Source organism: Lasioglossum baleicum, chromosome 10 (genome assembly GCF_051020765.1).
Source record: "Lasioglossum baleicum chromosome 10, iyLasBale1, whole genome shotgun sequence".
Taxonomy (NCBI): Eukaryota; Metazoa; Arthropoda; class Insecta; order Hymenoptera; family Halictidae; genus Lasioglossum; species Lasioglossum baleicum.
In genome coordinates, this window is record NC_134938.1 from 9,259,859 (window position 1) to 9,284,706 (window position 24,848).

General features: G+C 35.3%; 2 protein-coding genes across 4 annotated transcripts in view; one reads left to right on the forward strand and one right to left on the reverse strand.

The window, feature by feature from the left end:
* Nucleotides 1–326: 326 nt before the first annotated feature.
* Nucleotides 327–5,719, forward strand: Yme1l (ATP-dependent zinc metalloprotease YME1L). Of its 2 annotated transcripts, none has more exons than XM_076432553.1 (12): nt 327–466; nt 837–965; nt 1,647–2,066; nt 2,132–2,354; nt 2,429–2,520; nt 2,603–2,846; nt 2,931–3,063; nt 3,247–3,484; nt 3,563–3,805; nt 3,911–4,057; nt 4,399–4,560; nt 4,648–5,719. In XM_076432553.1, exons 1-12 carry the CDS (start codon nt 440–442, stop codon nt 4,837–4,839), a joined length of 2,250 nt encoding a protein of 749 aa, XP_076288668.1. In that variant the 5' UTR covers nt 327–439; the 3' UTR covers nt 4,840–5,719. The 2 variants fall into 2 exon arrangements, with proteins under 2 accessions (XP_076288668.1, XP_076288669.1); XM_076432554.1 differs by having other exon boundaries at nt 2,438–2,520.
* The window catches only part of LOC143213067 (uncharacterized), a 52,347-nt gene continuing 33,218 nt past the window's right edge, over nt 5,720–24,848 (reverse strand). Inside the window, exons 2-6 of one of the 2 annotated variants that reach the window (XM_076432562.1) lie at nt 12,924–16,726; nt 12,567–12,676; nt 12,227–12,346; nt 11,951–12,120; nt 5,720–11,845 (exon numbers count right to left, since the gene is read on the reverse strand). In XM_076432562.1, coding sequence (XP_076288677.1) covers nt 11,730–11,845; nt 11,951–12,120; nt 12,227–12,346; nt 12,567–12,598 — 438 coding nt within the window. In that variant the 5' untranslated portion in view covers nt 12,599–12,676; nt 12,924–16,726 and the 3' untranslated portion in view covers nt 5,720–11,729. Of the gene's footprint in view, nt 11,846–11,950; nt 12,121–12,226; nt 12,347–12,566; nt 16,727–24,848 lie in introns of both variants that reach the window. The other variant, XM_076432561.1, reaches the window with a different exon arrangement.

Here is a 24,848-nt window from a genome sequence, read left to right on the forward strand (position 1 = left end):
AAATAAGTTGCACATTAAAATATAATTATAACGAACGTTACGTAATTATATTTTCCTCGAAAATAAATGAAGTACGCACAGAAGTTATGTATCAGTCGCCTTGAAATGTAATTTTTTTAATTTAAGAATCTTTGCTACAATATAAAATATGTTTCTATGCACCGAATAAAATCTCGAGTTATAAAAAGAATGTGTTCTCTGAAGATATTTTTAAATCAAATTCCAAGTGTCTCAATTGATTTTAAATGTTCGGAAGTTTACACAGTGCAGTCACTTCCGTTACCTTACAACATCAAAACTATGTTTCTAACAAGTGATATTAGTTCCATGTAATTTAATAATTTTTAATGCAATCGAAACAACACGAAGTTCAGTTCACCTCTATTTAGAAAGTGATTTATATATAATTTGTTCCGTGGGATAAAAGAATTGATATTCAATGTTCTCTTTCCAATCTCATAACCAGGTTTGTATTATCTGTTTATTGTAGTACTTTTAATCGCGTATGTTCAGTAGTTTTTAAACATTTTCACATGAAATTAGCATATATCTTGAATTTCTTGCTGGAAAGATTTCTATCGAGCACTTTTTATTTCAATTCTTACACAGATTGGTAATATAACCTCTATACATGTTATTTATACGAAATGATGAAATTCATTACTATTTTATGTTAACAATATGGTGGCTATTAATTTTAGCATAAGATTACGAGTATTCTATAGATATTATAATCATAGATCAGACATGATTCTACGATGTTACTTTCAAGAACGTTGTAAATCAATTATTTAGTTCGATGAATAAAAATGATAATTAACATTTCATATTTTTAGGTGTTGTATCATCTGACACAATTAACTTCAGCTGTTAATCCAAAACCTAAATCATTTCCAGTCAAAGGTAAAAGACAAAATGGACCTAAAAAGACTGTGGACGAAACTTCATACGATCGTTTGGCAAAAGTAAAAGAATTTTACTTTATTCATTTGCATTATGTAATAATGTTATGCGAGTGTTGTCAACAAAGATATTGGTACGAAGTATGGTTCCATATACATACGCATTTATAACTGCTGAAATAATTACTTATATTTATCTATTTTTATGGATCTCTACCGATAGTATGTTACGTGCTCACGTTAAATTCTGAACTGAACGAATGTAAGATGTGAAACAAATAATTGGTAAAAACACATTTTACAATCATTATTATATGCACAAAAAAGCATCGATGTACATAAATCTCTTTATTTAAACATTCCAATTCACAGAACATTGCCTTACATTTATTAAATCAAATGAAAAGCTTCGGTTTTGTACACAAAATGGTAATTAAAGAATACAAGTTTCCAGCTTGATTTTATTGTTTCATTTTGATTAGATGCAGCTATTAAATTAAATATATACATATACTATTTGAATAAATGTTGGAAAAAAGAGATTGAGAAATTGTGGGATGATTATGGACAGCTCTAAGGACGGAAAATTGTCTGTAAATGAAGATCAATGTAGAAATTTACGTAATCAATTAATGAGATAACTATAAATGTGTGTATACATTATTATGCACTATACCAATAACTTTGTTCGCAACTAAATTCGAGTTGACCAATTTCACAATGAAAATTTCTAATTTATTTCAGTCAGAAAAATGTTATATGGAAGTGTTAATGCACAATTTAAATTTACAAAGTGCAATTACAACGCTTAACATACAAAAGAATAATGTTCGGAAAATGCTGCATCAACTTTCCACAAAGATTTGGGAAGAAAATTTAAAAGAGAACAAATGGAAAATGTCATATATATCAGGATCAAATTTTACAGAGAACAAACACATGTTTCCCTGTAGAGAATTTACAGAACCGATCATTGTACCAATTGTATATTTATCCTCGAAACAGGATTGTAGACCATCGTGTACTTTTTGTATTCAAAATCCATCTAACTATCATGTACAAATTCGTAGTTTTAAAACCAAACGTAGTGTAAATACAGACTTGAATACAAGACCGTCATTTGTGAACAAGTTTAGAGACTGGTTTCTTCATTCTTCGAACACGGTAAGACAATGTACTGTAACAAATATGTATAAACATTTTAAATAACATAACATTTCGTTCTGCAGGATGCATCTGGCAAAAATCAGGTGTTGGAATCAGATTTTGCAAGAGTGAAAAATTTATTCAGTACTGGAGCTCCAGTGGAGAACCATGACAAAGTAAAATCTGCTTTTATAGAAGGGTATGAAGCTGGACTTCAGCGACAGATGCGTGGACGTTCTGTGTGGCCCAAGATACTAACTAATTTCATATACATGACTTGCATCGGATTGTTAATTTGGAATCTTAGTACGCAGTATAACTTTATAACTTTGTATAACTTTGTGTGCCTTTCAAACTTCTACATAAAAATCTGTTTGCAGTGAAATTAGGAGGTGTTTTTCGATTTACAATTGGCCAAAGATCTGAAATTAATCCGGAAGCCATTAATGTGACATTCAGCGATGTAAAAGGAGTAAGTACCGCGAATAAATTTGAGTACTGTTGCACTGTGCTACAGAGAATGATTTATATTTTGTTTACTTACATATCATTAGGTTGAAGAAGCCATGGAAGAACTGAAAAACATAGTTGAATTTTTGAAAAATCCAGACAAGTTTTCTGCGCTTGGTGGAAAATTACCTAAAGGTGTTTTACTAGTAGGACCACCAGGAACGGGGAAAACATTATTAGCTCGAGCTATAGCTGGTGAAGCTGGAGTGCCATTCTTCCATGTAGCTGGACCGGAATTTGATGAGATTTTAGTTGGCCAAGGTGCACGTAGAGTGAGAGATTTATTCAGTAAGTTTAATATGTTCGATAAGGTATACACAATATAAAGAATGGAAAAGAATACTAAGGATGATATAATAAATCACATTGCAGAAGCAGCAAAAACAAGAGCACCCGCTCTGATATTTATTGATGAGATTGACTCTGTCGGCGCGAAACGAACAAACTCGGTGATTCATCCGTATGCGAATCAAACAATAAATCAGTTATTAGCCGAGATGGATGGGTAATATGAACTTTCGTCTACTTATTCAAATCGCAAAATCAACTTTCAAATGAATCTAATGATAGTTATAATATATTATGTTTTCTTAATGTAATTGTAGGGTAGATAAAGTAATTACAATTGTATGAAAATGTGTAATGTCAATTCGTTGACGAGTATTTAACTTCTCTCTTTTACTCGCAGATTTATGCAAAATGAAGGTGTTATAGTACTGGGTGCAACTAATAGACGAGACGATTTAGATAAAGCATTGTTGCGACCCGGACGTTTTGATGTTCAAGTTTTTGTAAATAAACCAAATTTTCTTGGACGGAAGGAAATTTTAGGCTTATATCTGTCAAGAGTATTAATACGAGATGTTAATATAGAATATTTAGCAAGATGTACTGCTGGATTTACTGGTGCGGATATAGAAAATATGGTACTTGTTTTTATATATTTTCTATATTATGCGTTTTATATTAATGAATATTATATTTTTCTGATTCAATTTTAAAAGGTGAATCAAGCTGCTTTAAAAGCAGCTATAGATGATGATAAATACATAACGATGAAACATTTAGAATATGCAAGGGATAAAGTGATAATGGGTCCTGAAGGAAAACTAAAGGCAATGGACGAGGAAGTCAAGCTTATTACAGCATACCACGAAGCAGGACATGCGCTAGTTTCGCATTATACTAAAGATTCTATACCAATACATAAAGTTACTATTATACCTCGCGGGCATTCTTTGGGACATGTAACTATTAAAACACAATCAATTTCGTTTCTATTAATCAAATCTTACTAATAATATATATAAAGTAATTTATTCCTTGACGAATCTAACAAATAATTCTTCTAGACGTCGTATATGCACGAGAAAGATGTATATCATGTAACAAAATCACAATTGCTAGCTAGAATGGATTCGATGATGGGTGGTCGTGCTGCAGAGGAATTGATTTTTGGATCCGAGAAAGTAACAACTGGAGCAGCAACTGATTTTCAAGTATTTCTATGTTTCTTGTTTGTTTAAACAATGTATCGTTTCAATTAACTCTCATCTCGGTGTCAAATTGACACAGTGGTAAAAGATCGATGAAATAACAAGGTAAACAGTTATTTTTCCTCGTTTTACGAGTTAACATTTAGATCACGAAGTTTCGGACAAATTTACGTACAAATAACAGAGCAGTATAACTTGTTTCGGGAAAACTGTGTCAAATTGACACACGAGACGGATGAGGGTTAATCATGAAATATGTGTATAATCTACTTTACGAAAAACGAGAAGTCTTCGTAATATTATAGTCGCACAATTGTTCTTTTCCTAATAGTATATCTTTTCAGCAAGCAACATCAGTTGCTGAGCGGATGGTGAAAACTTACGGTATGTCCGAAAAAGTTGGATTTCGGGCACATTCACACAAAAGAAATTACGACAATATAGATAATTCATATGGTCCTAGTACTAATGAACTGATCGACGACGAAGTGAAACGTCTTTTACAAGTAAACCTTTTTTTCATTATATAATAACACATTTCTACATATTTATTATAATCTATATTATTGTATTAATCGTATATTTTCGTTTAGGAATCCTACGATCGCGCAGTACAAATATTGAAAACTCATGCGAAAGAACACAAAAAATTAGCAGAAGCTTTACTGAAATACGAAACGTTAGATGCCGAAGATATAAAAGCAATAGCGACTGGGAAAAATTTTCGAATTGAGAAATTAAGTAATCAACCGCCAATTATTAATCCAACAAATCATGTATTATAATTAGCCTATTGAATATTTAAAATAGAAACTAAAATAAATTCTATAGTGTACTATTACAGTTTACAGTTATATTTTATACTTCTTTATTATCTCGATTGTTTTACAATGTTGCATAGTTAAGCAAATGCATAATTCGAATGCATAACTGTTAATACCTTTTTCATGAGCTATATATATTTCATTAAAATATACTGTACTTATTCAAGTAGTTTATGTAAATTTATTTTCATTTTTCAAATATCAAAAATACTTTTTCGATTTAGTTCTACAGTGTTTGTTACGATCTATTTCTGAACGAACTTACAGTTACTGCAAATAGAGCTCAACATTTACAGAAAATATATGTTAGTAAATTTTCTCGGTATTTTACTCGATATTATTACGGAACTTGATTTATGGACTGTATCATACATCTGACTACGATCGGATTATAATTAAATCTTACGTCGTTAAAAACATGCATACAGCTACCCATCCTACACCTATCTACTTAGGATACTATGCACATAACATACCGTTACGTTCTAATTTAACGGTTTCAATTTTAATCTTTATTATTAATAATAATTCGAGAACGAAGCTTAATTATGTAAAGTAATGGGACCTAGGAGATTAAATACATCTGCGATGTATATTGCAATTATAATTATTATTGGTTCTAATCAACGCAAGTGAACTGTAAGAGTTTCTATTTTGATAAAAAAATTGATTTACGTGTGCAATAGAAGTTGAGTTTCTTTTAAAGTTGCTTGTTTTAAATTGGACAGTTTATAACGTTACGGATATGGTTAAATAAAGATTATGACACTATGTTAACACCATGAAAGTAACTTTCTGAAAAGTTGTTTAATTTTAAACTTTTCAGTTTTATGAATACAATCACCTCCATTAGAACTTTTTCTATCATATAGATCATTTCGGTCTGTGGAAGCTAAGCGGTATAAGAATCATAATTCAGTAAATTTCTTTTACAGTTAGTGCACATATAGTTAATGAAATATTTCTTTCTCTTTTGAATCTTATCTTATCTGTTTAAAACTGGAAAAACATGGCCGATTCGAATCTCTTGTTTTAAGGAATTGAAATTAAAAATTGAATTCTGAACTTTTCAATTTTAGGAGCTTGAAAAAATCGTTTCGAATTGCTATAATATGCGAAATCAAACGGAAAACTTGTAAATTTTCCAAAGATCGAAATTTTTAGAAGCATCCTCGAATTGTTAAAGTTATGAGACTCTGTGCGCTATGTATGTATATGTATAAAACGTGGAAACAAAGAAAGTTATGTGACAGTTACAGATTACACTACTGGCGAAGATGTAGTAGCACAGATGCGTCAATTGACGTAAGCTGTCTTTTAGGGTAGTTTATTACAGTTTACTGTATTATACAAAAGAAGCTAATATTAATCACGTATACAGGGTGTGGCCAGACGGGTGGTACAACCGAGCAGGGGGTGATTCTACATGTACAAATAAGTCGAAAAAAGGAATAACATTTTTTCGTTTTCGAGAAAATCGAGTTTAAAGTTCCGTCAGGTTCGCGTGCTTTAGTATATGCACGAAGTAGAATTGGTTGATCATGGTCAGACGCGTCAGACGATTCCTATGCAGTAGCACGTGTATTCGCTGCATTTTCAAACTCGATTTTCTCGAAAACGAAGCGTCAAACAAAAAAATGTTATTCCTTTTTGTCGACTTGTTTTTACATGTAGTATCACCCCCTGCTCGGTTGTGCCACCCGTCCGGCCACACCCTGCATAACAATAAAGACTAAACAGTCACAAAATCTTGAAAGTTATAGATAGAATATCTTGTTTTATTGTAAATAGAATAAATTGTTTCTAATTTGTTCATTTACAGTTACTGAAATTACTAGGATATTGTTCGTCTAGTTTTCTGTACAATTAGATAAATGTGTTCTGGAGAATTGCCTTCGGAAAAATGACTGCCACGTTTTTCTAGTTTAAGATATTTACAAAAGAAATATCTACGAAAAAATTTTATATGAAAAAGAATTGTGAATAGAATATAATATACCAGAATATAGTATATAATACACTAAACTAACATCTAATATACTAGAATGTAGTATACTATACTAGAAATATAAAATCAGTTATACGAAATTGTAGTATAATATAATATTAGAATCTAATGTTAATATGTTATTAGAACATAGTAGAATATGATATAATGTTATACTGGAATATAATATAATATACGAAAATATATTATAATATATCAGAATGTTCAAAAGTGTGTAATCCCTCAACTCATGTGTGTCCCATTTTTTTAGATTGAACTTTTCTCACATACACAAGAATTCTGTAGTATTACGCGTGAAATGACTTGCGACAACAAATATACGGTACTGTTAGAAGAAAAAGCGGAAAACGTGTAAAAAGCGTAAAATACGAAAATGCGAAAAAATACGACATTCTAGTCGGGGTTGAGGCTCATTTGTCAGAGGCTTCGTTTTCTGTGTTCCGACTTGTGTGCACGTCCACGTATACCTCCACGCGTAACTGAAAGCTGAGTTGATTGGACTTTAAACAGTCGTGCCCTGAAAGCCGAATTTTGAATTTTCTATTGTTAACTCTTTGCCTACCGGCGCGGCGATGATTTGTGTGGTAGTCTCTCAAAAATCAAAGATTAACACTTGAAGGCTGTTTGATTAGTCTATAGAAAACTGGTATTTTTCTAATTAATGGTCCAGTTTTTAGCTCGCTTTCTTGTTCAACGTAAAATCTACATATTCCAGGTTTGTAAAAGTCTCAATCAATCAAGAAGAAAAATTGCACAACAACAACAAACAAACTCATTGTACAGCTTGAAGCTCGGCGAAGAAGTAATTAATAATATAAAAAAATGGTTCTGTACGACGAAAAATTACAAAAAGGGATGATGATGTAAGACGTACCATCGTTTTGAAAAAAATGCATGAAAATCGATCAATTTTCCAGCGTTTACACGAGACAATCTTCTTAAAAGGAAAATTAGATGCAGTTGAAAAGACACTTGCCTTTTACTTTATAATCTTTATCTTGTGTTCCGCTTATCTATTACGTCGCACGAAGAAAGTGGAATCGGACTTGAGGCGGACCGGAGGCGAGGAAATTCGCCTGAAGAGAGTGGTCGGTCGGTCGGGCCGAGACTATAAATTTCAGGAAGACATCGCTGGAGGAAAACAGAAAATGTGGCGTTGCTGCGACTTCTAGTCGATCTAAGTTGCTACGTTCTTACTGTGGTCGCGTTCGATAAAATATGACCCTGGCTATATAGCTACGCAGACACGTGGATGCTCTTAGATTTAGACTTCTGAAACATTATAAAGAACCAAGACAGTTGTAATAGAAAATTAAATTCTGTTGATTTTATTGATTCTTATTGATTTCTCCCTTAATTCCCCGATTAATTTATCTATATTTATTACAACATTTTGAACAGACGTTGCTACAAAAATATTCCGAATGCATGGGGGTTATTAAACCCTCCCCTTAAACCAGTGTGTATTTACTCATTCTGTACATTATGAGAAAACAAATATAATATTTTTATAGTAATATTTTCTTTGCACACAATAAATTTTACGTATTATTACGAATAAGTTTAATGATAAATACACTTGGCTAGTTTGATCGAATAGTTCTCGCCAGGGGTAGCTGTCTAACGACTTCAAAATTTCGAGATGTAATTCATGCAATTTTTTGGTTGATTTAACAAAGTTTGATATTTCACGGGAAAAGTGGGACCAGTGTTCATTCGATAGCAATATCGACTGATCAGAAACTTTTCCGCAGGGAAAATAAACGGCCCAGGGATGAAATTTCATCGACACTCGTAATGGGGAGAGTCAAACCTCGAAGATTAATGGTCGAAATGGTAGATAAGTATCGTTGCGATTTAATATGCTACACAATCGCGATATTTCAACTTTTTCTCTTCTTTTTATTCCATCCGAAACTGTCAGTCATTTTAATCGAATTTCTATACGTGGGTTTCAGTGGAAGAATAAAACGAAACTGAACTCATTTCACTGAAAACTCAAATATTTTTGCAGAGGAGGTAAAACACAGTTTCGGGGACGACGAGGTTGCTATAAATAACGATGGAAATTATTTAGTTCGAGGTAAGTAAAGGAGTGATTGAAATATCCACAGATTAAATTAACAGAAGACATACCTATTTCAGCGAACATGAAGCCGTCTAATATTTTCGAATTCATAAAGAGTCTTCATAAGCGTCTTTACAGTGAAGCAATTCTACCCGTGAAATATTCACGATTTATATACGTGTATATTTACTTTGCACCTTAAATACCACATGCTAATTTTACAGTGGAGATACATTGAAAATATTCGTGAACCCTATTTACGAAATTAGCTCCTGTGACATTTGCATTTTTAGCACGATATCTGCGTGAATTCAGAATATTTAAAATCTCTCAAGTAAATAAATCTTGTTTAATTCCATATTTGGAAAACGTTCAAACAATTTGTCTCACAGGATTAAGATTAAATATGAAATTCATTTCTGAAAATATTTGTTGTATTATATATGACTGAAAAAGATATTTAGGTGAACCTTTACGAAGACTCGTAATTTCCATCTTCGTTTCATTTTTTCAATATCTAGAGACGCGTTGAAATTACTGAAACGCTTTTAATCTGCGAGAAGACTTAAAACTGACCGCGTCGCGTTGGCTCGACTTTGAAGAGTTTTATGTAACGAGAAGGTGCCAACAACCGTAGTCCCGTTGAAAGCACCGGTTCTCGTTAGATCACCGAAGTTAAACAACGTGGAACGTGATCGGCACTAGGATGGGTGACCGTCTGGTCAAAAACCGGAAGGGGTGTTTTTCACGTGTTGTTGGCAAAAGGTGGTTCGGAACCCACCATAAACAGTAGGTCCCGCTGAAAAGGCGATGGTGAGAGTGGAAAAAGGAAGAGGATTGGTAAATGAATTTGAAACCCTGAGGGGACCAAATATCATGTCCATACCATACCATGTAACGAGAAGGTAGTAGTTAATTGGAAGGAGATCTGACAGTGTCATGAAATCCAAATTGGGTCTTACATTTTCAACCTCGACAGTTTATCAGGGACAGAGATAAATCCCACCGAAATAAAAGAAACAGAAAGTCTCGTCTCTCATGCCTCTTTAATATTTTCATTGAGTAGCTATGAAGTGGTTCTTCCTTAAACTTCTAGGACTACACCCTAAGTCCTTTACATAATATCTACCCCGACAGCACAGTCTGCCCGAGCCCACCGCCGGACCCAGCTAGCCGAGCCCCAGCCCGACACGTTACGGGCTAACGCAATGCTTGGCTCAGCGTTGAGACCAAATCAGGACGATTTAGCCTGGCCCCTGTGCACAAAAGGGCGCGATTTTCACCTGCCGGGGGCTCGAGCCCAGAGCCTGACGGCCGGGCTGGGATTCAGCCTGTTTTTGAGAGGGCAGCACGGTATCACACTAATGTGGCCAATCAGTGCTTCGATTGGGCCCAACTTTTCTCGCGCATGCGCGACACAGGGCGGGTCGCATCAATGTGGCAGTACTTTGCAAATGCGTAGCAGTCTCCCTTGTTACCGACAAAAGTATAATAAGTTAATAAATAAGACCTTTGAGGGCGATTGCTGCCTAGATTGACCTTTATTTGGCGTTTTTGACTACTGAAAAAACCCGTGTTTGTATTATCACGCAATGAGAACGCGAATCCCGCACCCTTGCAATCTTGCAAATCGGCTGAATCCTAGCCCGGCCGGCAGGCCCTGGGCTCGAGCCCTCGGCAGGCGGAAAACGCGCCCTTTTGTGCACAGGGGCCAGGCTGAAACCGAGCCGGTGTGCCGTCGGGGTATACTCTAATATCAGCTATATCCTAATATCCTGAAATCCTTTGCTATCCTGAAAAATCTACAAACAGGATTATTTAGTTTATAATTATTTACTGTATAATATTGGCAGAGTGACAAGCAATTGAGAAAATTCGGAAAATCAAAGTGCTCACAGTGTGGAGCTGCGCAACACGGCACCGAAGATGGCACCGAAAGCTAGTGTCCGTTTTACTCAGCTGCAGATATTGGATTCATAAAGCCGTAAGTACGGGGCATGCTGTGCCATAAACGTGGTTAAAGGTCACAGAGGACTCGGATAAAAGGATTCAACACATCTGAGAAACAAAAGTGAAACATTCGGATTTTCATATGCGACAACAGAAATCCGGGTATACGTTCCACAATTTCTGATACAGAACTTCAAAAATGCTCGATCGATTTTTCCCCTCTTTTCTCGAAAAACGACCTCGAAGTTGCAATTGTCGGTTCTGGACTCTGTATGAGCAGAAAGTATATCGCTGCTCCGGAAGTATGACGCATTTTCAGAAGAACAATGACGTATTTACATGGTACTGGTTACTGTGAGGCTGGTATTTATTATTTTATAAATTGAAATAACTTAAAAGTTGCAATAATAACCCACAATGTCTATAAACTACTCTCATAGAAGAATTAAACCGAATCTATAGGCCATTATAGGCTATTAAGACAAATTGGAATTATTTTTCTTTTGCTTGTCCTGTAAAATTTCAATTTTCGCAGTAGTGTTATTATACTTTCGGAGCAGCGATATTTTCTGAATAGACTGCGAATTGTGTATACATTTATAACAAAAACGAATAAGAGAAATACGAAGCTGTGAAGACATTAAACGAATTCGCGAGCATGTTAACATTAATAATTATTACATTATCTTTGACTTATTAGAATTGTCAAAAGAATGCGTACATGTTTATTTCATTTCTGTTCTCTACAATCGACTTAAAGAGTTTTTACTTTGTGCATGGAGATCCGCAGTCTATTTATGAACCATGAATCAAATAAAGATAAAATTAGACATCGTACATGGACGGACATAAAATGACAGTGGGTGGATGAATTGTTAGAGCCAATTGCTTACATCTTGGTACGATTTTGATTAGTTTTGTATCGCCAAAAGCCATTGCCACTGAAAACAAGATCCTGTTTGATAACGCGTTCTCAAAATTTGTCTACGAAAGTTAAAAATTGCATAAACATCCGCAGTCTAATTACATCGGTATCAAAATTATACCTGTTTTACGTCGCTGGTTGAAATAATTGCTCGGCGCGAGGCATTCGTGGCTGTACTTTGTGATTGTCCTCGTCGATCGCGCCAAAACAAGGAAACGGGGAATCCAACACGGAGAAGTAGAGAAGCGTGCCTGCACTCGGCGCGGAAGAAGGGCAAAGGTTCCGGTAGTCCTGGATTTGTCACAGAGAATCCGGTTAAAAAAGAACACTGCGAGGGAGGGAAAAGGGAAAAGAGGAAAGGTGAAACCGGGCCGAAAGAGGGAGGCTGAGCACGTACCTTGTTACCACTTGTTTATCCACCGGCGCTACCGGGTTGTTCTCCACCAACCTTAGGAGAACCAGGACCGATTCCCCGCTTCCCCAGTTTATGCCGCTACTCTCGAATGCCGGGGACATACTAAACGTACGTTGTACGTGTACTCATTAAGCTTTCTTGAACCCACCACACTCCCCTCTTCGCATTTATCCCCTGTTGTCCTTTGTCTCCGCGTATCTCTACATACATGTCGATCAATTCGCGTGTCTCGTCTTCGTACCTTTGTTCAACTCCCTCCCGTATGCGTATCTCTTTACTCGTCTCAACCACTCTGTTTCCCCCTCTGGTTTCTTTACTTTACCTGTTTTTATCCACTCTCTTTTCCTTGAACATTGATGGAAACGAAGCTGCTAGGAAATGAAGTCTGCTAGATTCTCGTTTCGATCGTGGTACTCGATGAGTGCGAGCAATCTGTTGAAACAATGATTCGCAATAGATGCAGTGCAGGTCACTAGTCAGAATTTTTGTCTTTGTTTAATGATTTTAGCAGATTGAATGCAGCTACCCATATTTTTGTTATAACATTCCATAAAATCAAACTACTGTGTTGATAAATCAATATTTGTTGTTCGGAAAAGTCAATACTTCGTAAGAAGATAATAACAATTTATTACGACTATATTTTCATTGGAAAATTGATAGTTTCATGCAAACTCACCAATGTAAACCAATGTTAAAGATTCGTTTATCGGCTTCATAAAATGTTTTCCATCCAATTCGTCATTCACATTTAATTCCGTTTTCCGTTTCATTGAAACGAATAGACGCAACATGCTTCTTCTAATTATACGACAGTTAAACTAGAATGACCTGCGTCGACTTAAAATGATCATAACTGACGGACGCGCCAGCGCGCAGCGGCAGCTAAAGAGCCATAAAAAATGTAGAAATTCGAACGGTCAAGGTAGAAATGTAAAGATCCCTCGCAGAAGTAGAATAAAGATACGAGAGGGAGAAGTAAAATACAAAGGCTAGAGGAATAAGTTATAAGCGAAGAATCTGTGCGGTAGGAGAAGAAAAACCGGCAAGGAAAGTTTATAAAGAGAATGGGAACGAACGAAAAAAAAAAATGAAACAAACTTCAGAGAAAAGAAAGAAAGCAAACTGTCTAGTAATACCCGCTTAATAGAAATCTTTTTTATATTTCACGGTGCTTTGTTAGGGTAGGTAGCAACGAGAAAGTTTCTTCGTTGATCCACGAAAGGCGAGGAATGCTATTTGGATATTAGACTTTGATGAGCTTGTTTGATGCTTTCACAATTTCATTTATAAACATTCATCACACAATGTTTAATAACTTACTTTAGTCACCTGTTCGTGTTGTTGATGTGATGTATTGTATTTATCCTTTGGACTCGAAGCAATTTTAATTCCAAAATCAAGATATTTCTTTCGACAAAGATCACTTTTATGATTCTATGTAATCTTTTTCACATTGTGCACATCAAATTGAACCTGTTTTCTCATATAACAGTTGAGCTTTTCACAATTTATAGAATACAGGCGAATTTAACAATATTAAAACTGTTTTGAATAATGGTATGGCAATTTTTACTGGCGCCTAAAAGTCACCATTCGAGTGCAAAGGGTTAATGATGAGTAGACTGCGGATGTTTATGCAATTTTTGCAGGCGAATTTTAAGAAAGTGGAATAAAATGGAATCTTATTTCCTTTGCAGATCTGAAATCAATAAAAATTGTACTAAATTCTGTCGAATTTTATATTCTACGCTTTTTTGAAAGCTTCCAGCAGTCTAATAATGACTGAACTCGACAGTTGAGCACAGATATGAGGAGGATACCAGAGTGAATAAAATATAAAAATGATAAAAAGAATGTTTTTTTCCCGTGGTGAAAATCCGCTCGAGACGGAAGTTGTTTTTCCGATGTTCGCGAATTTAATCGAACGGGGGACGCACGTGGTGACATTGGTCAGTTCATGCGGAAAGCAGAACATTTTGCGAGCCATCAATGCCCGTTAGGGCACAGTCACGAACTACCTGCTGGATCGTTAGGGTGATGAATCGGCATGTGAAGGGCCGGTGCCGTGGATGTAGGTTGGCACGACGGATGACGAAGGACGTGTGTAAATCACACACGTAACGGTTACTCGAACGATGACTTCCTGGAGCATGGCCAAATGCGGGGGGCCGAGTCGACAATGATAGCAGTGGAGTAGAAAAGACGGAAATACACGCGCGAGCATTTTCTACGGTAAAATGAGCAGAGCGGACGGAAGATTAGACGACAGACAGCCCCCCTTTTGGTCATTTGCACCATTCGGACTTGCATTTTATGCTTTGCTTCTGCTACGAATCTGTAACGAAGTTCATTAGAAAGATTTTCTTCTGACTCCGTTTAATCGAGAGATGCTGTGGAAGAAAATATACGGTATGGAGTTTTATGAATTTATATAGTAGACAAACTCATTTTATTCAAAAGAAATTCATTCTTCTGAAAAATATTTCTACGGTAAAATGAGCAGAGCGGACGGAGATTAGACGACAGAGAGCCTCGGATTCGCATTTTATGCTTTGCTTCTGCTACGAATCTGTAACGAAGTTCATTAGAAAGATCTTCTTCTGACGCCGTCTAATCGAGAGATGCTTCTACTCGACGCGCAAAGATGCGAACTGCTCTAATTATTCATCTTTCGCTTGAGGTCTCGCGAATTGTTTCCTGTAATCTTCGAAGATTACAGCGGAGCTACGGGTTTGATAATTTTCCGAAATCGTGTAATTATTTTTCCATGGAATATCTTCATTGTACCTCTGTCAGCGTGTAATATGATATTATAAATGTGCCCATAATTACGAAAGTGGTCCAAGTGGTAAATTTCTAGTTTCGAGATAGAATTACACTTGAATAAATTAAAAAATATTTTTATACTATGTCGCACCCCCGCAAGAAAAGTGACACAACTCAAAAATGCACAGCATTTGAGAAAAATCAACTTAAAAAATACTATAAAACCTATATTGAAATAGTTTAAGCTTCTTTTACATTTCAAATAAGTATGATAAATTACGAGATAGAGATGTGACGATTTTCGTGCATGTTGGGGCACTTCATACATATTTTTCAATGATATAACCTCAAAATTGTCATTTTCTGACTTGTGTCACTTTTCTTGCGGGGATGTAACGTTTTGATTTAGAATTTTATTAGTCTTCATTAACGAAAATTTATACCTTTGCACTCGGAACTATTTTAACTCGAAAATTAAACATTTCTTCCGATCCAGAATAATTCCATTCTGTATGCATTTTTTTCGTTTTAGAGTCATCCCTAAACATTGCTGCACCATTATTCACAATATTGTTTACGGTATTAAATATGTTGGAATGTAATCAATAGATCTTTATGCAAAATAAAAATATATTCTGCGTCGATTGTGGGGGAAGCAGTAGTAAAATAAAAATTCATTTTATCCCTTAATATAGTCTTTACACGTTGAAAACATAACAATATTCTTAGATTTTTTATATCTCTCATTGTTTTATATTTCACCCAGCTAATTTCTTCATAAACGTATAAAGATCCACAGTCTACTAATCAATTATGTACTATATCAATATCATATCTACAAAAAACGATAAAAATAATACAGAATGAAATTATTCTACAATAGATCGAAAGAAATGTTTGATTTTCGACTTAAAAGAGCTCCGACTGCAATGGGTTAACAGGTACCTGAAATACGTAGCTCGTTTTTGTAGATTCTTCAGAAAGTCGTAATTTTATTTGAGCAATTCCTACCGGTCGGTTTAGTAGTTATTGATTCATTGTTTATTTGAGCACGCTTCAAATAAATACCTTAAGGCAGGAACGTGCCAATTCCACGTCGGGATTAAAGGAATAGAAAACCATAGGAAATTCCCGAACAGTCTAGTCGCCCGCTCTCGAATTGTGGCAGCCCGGTAAAATACATCAAGCAATCGATGCACACCGTGCGGTTGGACACGATGCGACGACGACGGTGAAAGAGACTTTCGTCGACGCTCAATGTACAGTGGCCGGATTTTCGGTCGAGAAAAGGATTTTCTGCGTCTCGCGGGACGGGTACATAGGGTCGACGGAAATTTCGTATACGTGTTTACCGTGGCTGGATTCGCGTACGTGATGTCAAACCCAGAAAACGATGGTGCTCCGCACACGTACATTGTCCACCAACACAAGGCGAACACCACCTCGGTCGGATTTTCCAAAAACGGTTACCTTCAGTCAAGTTATTCCGGATCATACTTTTATCTTCGCGCTGAGCCAGCTTTGAGCCATCAGTGACGCACAATAATCCGTAAACCGTCAGCGGACGACATTGAACTTCACTCGGATATCGACAATCGGCTCACGGACACGGCACGGTGAATGGGTTGGTGCAGTTTTCCAGGGGATTCCGGGAGACCGAGGCTGGCTGACTGATCTTCAATGAACGATCAGTCAGGAAAGTCTTCGTGCATCCTTTAAAATAGAATAACTCTTTCAGAATGTGTCCAAACGACTCGGAGAATCAGGAATGTCCAATATTTATGAAAGGTACGAATAAACAATTTGTAAAAAAGGACTTTTATTACTTTTTCTTTGAGGAACAGACCAGGTGAAATTTGTACAAAAATTTTTGTACAAATCGGCTAGTAGCACTAATCCTTTCGACATTTCAAATCTAAGTCCTTTTTTACCCGATTGTTTATTTGTACCTTTAGCACTAACCGTAACGGGTACAAACTATATCGTTTGTTTATATATAATTATTCTTAAAACAATGACAAGACTGAATTTATTTAGATTTTTATCAATTTTCAGAACAATACGTGCTCGAATAAAGAAATTTATTAAATAATTTCTGATGGAAGCATCTTTATAATTTCAATAATTAAAAAATGAACAATGTGAAAGCGGTCATTCGACCGGTCGTGGTGCGGTTATTGTTAATCAATATTGTGTATTAGTTTATAATGTATGGATGTTGCCAAGATATTCAAGACAAAGCATATTACAAACAGAAGACTGTACCTTGCTGAAAAACTTTTATAAAAAACCCTTCAATTGGACATTTTTGATACTTTAAAACTGCATTTTAATCCTAAACATTTTTGTAGATCATAATTGTAAATAAATAAATGCAGTCGCTATTCTGCAACGTCACTAGGACGGTCTCGACATAGTGGAAACGATTTTATTCCATATACATACGCGAAGGTTGCAATGAAATGAATTATAGCGCGCAAACCTTGACACGATATTCATCTCAATTTGTTATAATAAATACTGTGTGCTTTACGTCGTATGATTCATTGTTAAAGTTCTTTCGAGATATTCTGCTTGTCAGGATTTATTCCGATCGTTTGTTTTAACTGTTTCCCCATGATTTATCAACGTTGACTATCTGCACGATCAGTCTGCAACCGTGTTTGTTGTATTTATACAGTGCGATCTCTGGAAGTTCCTTTTGTTTAGCTACAGATAAAAAATGTTGCAGCGAGAAGGTAGAACGGTAGAAGATGAATATAAATCTACGTTTTGTCTATAATCGTTGATTATACCGGTTGCACAGTTTTGTAACTTGAACTGCACATGAGTGGGTCATTGCAGCATCAATGGAGAAATTGTGCTACTCTCGTTCTGTAGATATTCCCATCGGTTTATTGATTTATACGTGCACAGTGGATCAAAAAAGTATTTGAACAGTTCTCCGATTCTCGAGAAATTGTCAATATTTGAACTATGATGATTTCGTTAATTAGAAAAAGATTTCGGCTGTCCCGAGGTTATCCGAATAGCGTTTCACCTCGGAGCGTGACGGATCAGACTCATTCACTGCCCAAATAATTGTCTATTCGGCGCGCCTGGAGTTTTCACTTAATATAATGATATTTAATGTCTTTTTTAATTTAATTTAATGATATTTTAAAACAATATTAAATTCTATATATTTCCCATAAATAATATTATGTATATTTTCATAAATTGATTAAAATGTTTTCTTTAATATACGACAGAACTTTCCCTCCAACCTAATACTTTTCGGTAATTTCACTAATTTAGATACTAAATGTAGAAAATGTAGAAGAGACTATTGATGCAATTTTGTTGGTCTATACCTGACCAACCCTTCCACCACCGACTTTCCAGAACTTTCGGTGTAGGAGCGTTCAGATTTAACGAATCTCGGGTCACCAAATGCCCCGTTTTCGTATAAATTGAATTTCCGTAACGGGCAGTAGTTCTATACGCACGAGTATTTGTTAGCATCCGCCTGGATTACTTCTGTTTAGTGGATTCGAAGAAGGTATAGTAATAAGGGGTCTCCTCGCGAGCGTCGTTCCGGTAACGAGGTAAAGTCGTTATTCCGACGCTTTATCGTATCTAACTCGATCCAGAAACGTGAAATGAACAGTTTGTGGCTGATTAAATTGTTCAGCTTAATGGGTAAATGTTGGGGAAGGGAAAATGCGGAAGAGGGGGGGGGGGCAGAGACTGTATTAACGAAATCCGAAATAACATGACGAATACTTCCCTTGCAAGCCATTTACATAATTCCGCAGCACAATTGTAACTTCCGTAATAACGAACCGTGGCGTTGCTTCTGTATATTGTATTGTATATTAATCCTCCTTACTGTTCCCTTATTATTCTACAATTTTTCGATAAATACAAAACGGTGGATCGTCTCAAAATGTTTCCGAATGATCTACATAAATGGTGCGAACAAACATTGCATGGGTTTAATACTTTCAATGAGATGAAAATAATCTGGTACCTTTTTTTTATAATTTTCTGTCTCAGATTTCGCCTACTCGTTTTGGTCATAAATGCATAAAATGCATAAGATCAACTGTACTTTTATTGCATAAATTAAATCATGTCGTTCCACACACACACACATTCATAAGAAAAGTGACAAAATGTGTGTATTTCTATAAAAAGTAATATAATAATAAATAGACTGCAGATCTTTATGCAGAATATAAAAATTGTCTGCGTCCATTGAAGTTGAATGAATATTTTTTCCCTTAATATTTTCCCTTAATTTTAAAAATTCTTCTGCAATTTTGAATTTCATCTGCTCAATTTTGCTTTAAATGCATAAAGATACGCACTCTAATCATAAATATATTAAAACTGTGGTGTACTTTATAGCTAATGTACACGACTATTAACCTAGTATTTCAATAACAAAATGTTTTACATTGCTGTGTTGGTGATATATGTATAGAATGGGGATCTCTATGCAAAATAAAAATTGCATCGATTGCCAGACATAGAAACCGAATTGAATGTTATTTCTTCCCTTAACGATTTTAATAGAGAAGAAACCATATATTGGCCTTTTCATCCACTTAATTTTGCTATAAATGCATAAAGGTCCGCAGTCTAGTGATATACAACAAAAAAGATTGGTAATTTTAGGTAATTTCTATGAACTTTCAATTTTTAGGTAATTTTTTTATGAGTGAACGATTGTTTCTGACCGAGTCCGACTGCTGAAGTAATCGTGAAATAACAGTTTGTATTTTTCAACGTTATTTATGTAGTATAATATTGAATGTGTGTCGCGCGTCAGCTCGGAGGGCTGGCCTCATGTGCATCCATACTACTTGCAATCGGGAACTGCATCTGCCGAGTGCAGCTAGCGTTCTTACCTCGCCGACATTTATTCGTCGAGCAATTCTTAGGACTTCTATCACACAGTGGCCCGACTTTAAACACCGATACACACATTACTCCCGGCTTGGTACTGCAAGGACGATAACTCATCGTCGAACGTTCCTGTTACTGATAAATCCCTAAAGTTTCTGGCAATGCTTTTTCCATCGAAAACTTCCATCGCGGCTGTACACAGCCTTCTGCGTTCGTTTCGTATCAGGAACCTTAAGGATATTCAAAGCGGAAATGATAACAGGGGATAACTGCGTCCGAAACTGATAAATAAACGTTCGCTCTATGCGGAATGTTTCTTACAATCCACAACGACTTTAACTCGGATTACATTTAGCTTTGATTTGTTTCTATCGAGAATTTCTATGTAGAAAATACGTTTGATGATGTTCGATGTCTCTTGTTATTCGTTAATGATGAACAGAATTATATTCCATCAATTATGTAATCTCTGACTGCTCAATCACAATTATGTGCATTTACAATCAGTCGTAAATACAAAGATAAAATTGTATTTATATGCGCAACTGAACGGTTTATGTCACAACCTAATAATTAACTTCGCAAAAATTTTCAAAAAATGCTGGAGTATCAAATTCAACAGAATTGAGTACGATTTTTATTTATCTTGGATCTACAAATGTTATTACTGGACTGCGGATGTTTATGCAATTTTCAATTTCTGTAGATAAATTTTAAAAAGATGGTATCAGATAAAATTCTATTTTCATTAGTAATAGCAAATCCAAAATAAATAAAAATCGTACTCAATTCTGTTGAATTTAATACTCCAGCATTTTTTGAAAATTTTTATAAGTCATAAATGCATAAATTTCCGCAGTCTAGTCTCATTACCAATGAAAATAGAATCTTATTTGGTACCACTTTCTTAAAATTTGTCTACAAAAATTGAAAATTGCATGAACATCCGCAGTCTGACTTTTGTGTTTCGTTGTACCTGTAGAACTAGTTTTGACGCATTGTTCAATAAACTTTAATTGCAGTCTTTATCTGCAATTTTATAAGTCCTGCCTTTTGTTTCAACGCACAACCAGAACACGTCTATACATTCATTTTTAATTATTGACGTATCGGCTATCGCTTTCAACAAATTCATAACGTCCTCTCATCTGTCAATCAACGTTTTGATTCCATTTTCAAACAATTTCGGGGGTTTTGAATATCAAAATATCTCAATAGGTACTCCCTCAATCATTTGATATCAAACGAAGTTGGAAGAACCAGTCTGGGTTCATCAGAAAGCTAAAAAAGCTCCATTTCGAAACGAGAAAAACCTTTTCATATTCTCTTGCGATTGAAATGTGTTTTCTATTACACTACAAATATTTTTAACGAATGCGTAGTACCTTTTTAAATGCATACAGGTTCGCGCTGTCAGTCACGTTAATACTCATTCTTTGAAATTTGTTGAATAGAAAATATCATTCGAATTTCTTTGAACACACGAAAGATAATACTTGGCGGACTGTATTTAATACTGTATTTAATTCCTGAAGTTAAAAACAAATAATTTTATTACGTACAAAACAGTATAGCTTTTTCATAATCGGACCAAACGACTTGACTTTTTTTTTGAAATATTAGAAGAATTGGTTTACGAAATGACATGCGAAAAAGATCTTGAGAAAATTCCAATTGCTAAGAATTACACGAGAAAATAAAAAAGACTATTTTTAAAACTTTTCTATTAGAGCCTATAATGAAAATTTAAAATATGCGTTTTGTGGATGTATGTTAGTTATGCACATGTAGAAAATTTCATCGAAATCGGTTGACGCAGAGAAAAATCTGTGGATTTTAAGCAGAAACTAACCAAAAGTCACGAAAAACTATGATCATCTAAACTATGATAACTAACATACGTCTACAAAACGCATTTTTTAAATTTTCATTAAGGGTTCTAATAAAAACGTTTTAAAAACTCTTAGAAATTGCAATTTTATCAAAATCGTTTTTGCATGTCATTTGGTAAAACAGTTTATCTAATTGCTAAAAAAAAGGCATTTTAAAGTACGTTCAAATACTTCCATCTTTCACAGTATTTAAGACTTTGATGCACGATCCACAGCGGTTCCCGAAAGTGTTCAAACAACGCTCGCAATTAGACCGTCAAACAAATGTGAAATATGTAAGTTAAACGTGTGCTGACAGATCGCAAAAAGTCGACGCGAATTAACGGAAGAATTTGGAGCACGTAGGTATGTTTGCACGGTTTCTGTGAAAATCCGTCGGTTTTACAGTTCCGGAGACGCGAGGACGAAGTTTTCTTGCGCTTATGGACCGAAATAGGTCCAAAGAAAATTCTCGGTCGTTCTTTTTCGGTTGTAGAGGTGGAAACGCGTTTTCGGTACGTTAACTGAACGTGCCGGTCATGCGGTCCGCTGCACAACTGGTCGTTAGCTGCTCGTACGTCCGCGTCCGACTAGTATCCTAATAAAGTCGTATTTCCCCTTGTTTTCCTTTTTTCACCTCGGTCTCTTCTCTTCCGGTGACTTTTTTTCGGCGAATTTATTCGTTCACATTCCTAGACTCCTCAATTTTTTTGCTCACATTTCTCGCGACTTTCTTCGGCGATTTTTTTCGGGGAAACTTATCCGTGAACTGCGGATTTTATGCGTTTACGTGAAACGTAAAACGTTAGGGGAGGACGAAAAGAGGTTACGAGTACCGATATGTACATTATCTCATTCGTTCTTTGTGCAAAATAAAAGTTCTATGTATACTGGTATTGCAACAAACTGTAGCGAAACAGGAATTTATTTTCTTTCGCAATCCTTTGCAGTCGGCGCGGTATTTACACTTGAAAATTAAACATTTCTTCCAGCCTTGAATAATTTCATTCTATACGATTTTATTCATTTTATGGATATGAAATTAATATATCTCGTACAATACTTACTTGTGTAGTAAATTGATTGGATACCAACATATTGAATAATGTAAACAATATTTGTGAATAATTGAACACCAATAATGGTACCTTAATAGGTTGAAAATAATATAATACTATTTTGAAATTCTTCTAAGTTTTCAATGTTTTAACACTGATCCTACCACACCACCGGACAAATGACCGGGTTTATATTTTTCATCTTACAATTATTGAAATGATGAAGTTACTTGCATGGAAATTCATTGGATAAATTTCTTTATCCACAAGCACAGATTGTAATAAAAACTGCGCGAAATCTAAATAAATAGAGCCTCGTCATTTTTTCAAGCTAAAACATTTTCATCGCTTTTAGTGGTGGTCAATTATAAATAGTGGTTGGCCAATTATAAATAAACAGTTTTATTTGACTGCAGTACCTTGCAATTGACGTAAAACGTTTTTATAGAGATTGGCAATCTAGAATTCATCCAGGAGACTATGAAAATGTTCCCATATTTTAAAGTATTTATATTATTGGTGTCTTTTTGCGTATCTTTGTATATTTTTAGCTGGGAAAAATCTGCTGCCTTGCGAACTCGTCGGTTTTATTAAGAGGAGAAACAGTCTCGAGTAGCAGTCGAAATCGTCGAGATTCGAGACAAGTAGCGCGCGCGGGCACGGTTAAAAGCGTCGCGACGACGTCCGACGTCACCGACGTCACCGACGGTTGCAGTTCCCGGTTTACTCGGTCGTCAGAAGACCGATGTTTGCCGTAAGAGACTGGCGGCAAAGCGTACAATCGAACAGAACGGTCGGTCTGCGGCGAAATTCAAATTCGAATCCGGGCCAGATTGGTCGGAAACTTTGCTGGAGTCTGCTTTACGACTAGCTCGCGGGTTGTGGTTCCACGGTCGGTTCATTTGCGAATGGAAATAGGACAGCAAAAGTGGTTCGGATCGGACCAGTGTTCAGCCACATACGCACACGCGGCGGACGCTGCGAATTTTTCGTATGATTTTTATCATCTGGTCCGTCACATGGCAACGCGATTTCTAGACTTGTTTCGATATTCGGATATTTTCGCGATTTATTAATGCATCAGAACACTGTGCTAAATTGAATGGTCAAAGTGGTGACCTTGAACCTCGATGCATGCCCTGAAGCGTTGAATATTCATCGATACAGAATATGAAAACAGAATGTTTTTAATAGTAGTACAGTTCAGCGATTACTGGCCGCAGAAATTATGAAAAAGTACATTATTTTTCTTTGATCTTGTTTATACGGTACAATAAAATTATTAATGAATAATGTTTATGTATAAATAGATAAAGTACATTTTTTTGCTTTGCAGTTGACCTCATTTATACAATAAAATTGTTTACGAAGTTGGACTATATATTGGGTTGGCAAGAAAGCAATTTCGGTATTTTAAGGTGAAATAAAACCGAATTTCTTTATTCAAGCAATAAACTTTCATCAATAAAATACTTTCCGATTTATTCTTTTTGGCAAAAGATCATCGAACAAAAGGGAGAATGTCTTATTCATTATAAATTTTAATAAAAATTTTTTAATTAAAAAATTGGTTTGTATTTCACCTTAAAATACCAAAATTACTTTCTTGCCCACCCAATATAAACACAGATCAAGTAAGTTATTTTCCTTCGCAGTTGAGAGAGACCTTATTTAGACAATAAAATTGTTCATGAAGTTAGACTTTGTATAAATATAGATAAAGTAAATTTTTTGCTTTGCACAGCTGACCTTATTTATTTATTAAAATGGTTTAAAAGTTGGGCTATGCATAAATGGATGAAATAAATTATGTTTCTTTACAGTTGGCTTTCAATGACCTTAAATGATCTTCATCAATAGATCATTGTACACTCTACAACATTATATTGCATTAAAAAAGTAAGAAATTAACGGTCATTAATCGTCATTAACAGTCGAGATATTCAGGTGAACTGTTTCAGGAGCCTCGCTCTGTAAATTGCAGGATACACGCATCGTATACACCGAAATAAT

Bases quoted from the DNA above. Each gene is read 5' to 3' on its own strand.
- Yme1l (XM_076432553.1), top strand. From the start codon at position 440: ATGTTCTCTTTCCAATCTCATAACCAG. The intron at 2,521-2,602 runs GTAAGTACCGCG...ACATATCATTAG, and splicing joins CATTCAGCGATGTAAAAGGA to GTTGAAGAAGCCATGGAAGA. The intron at 4,058-4,398 runs GTATTTCTATGT...ATATCTTTTCAG, and splicing joins GAGCAGCAACTGATTTTCAA to CAAGCAACATCAGTTGCTGA.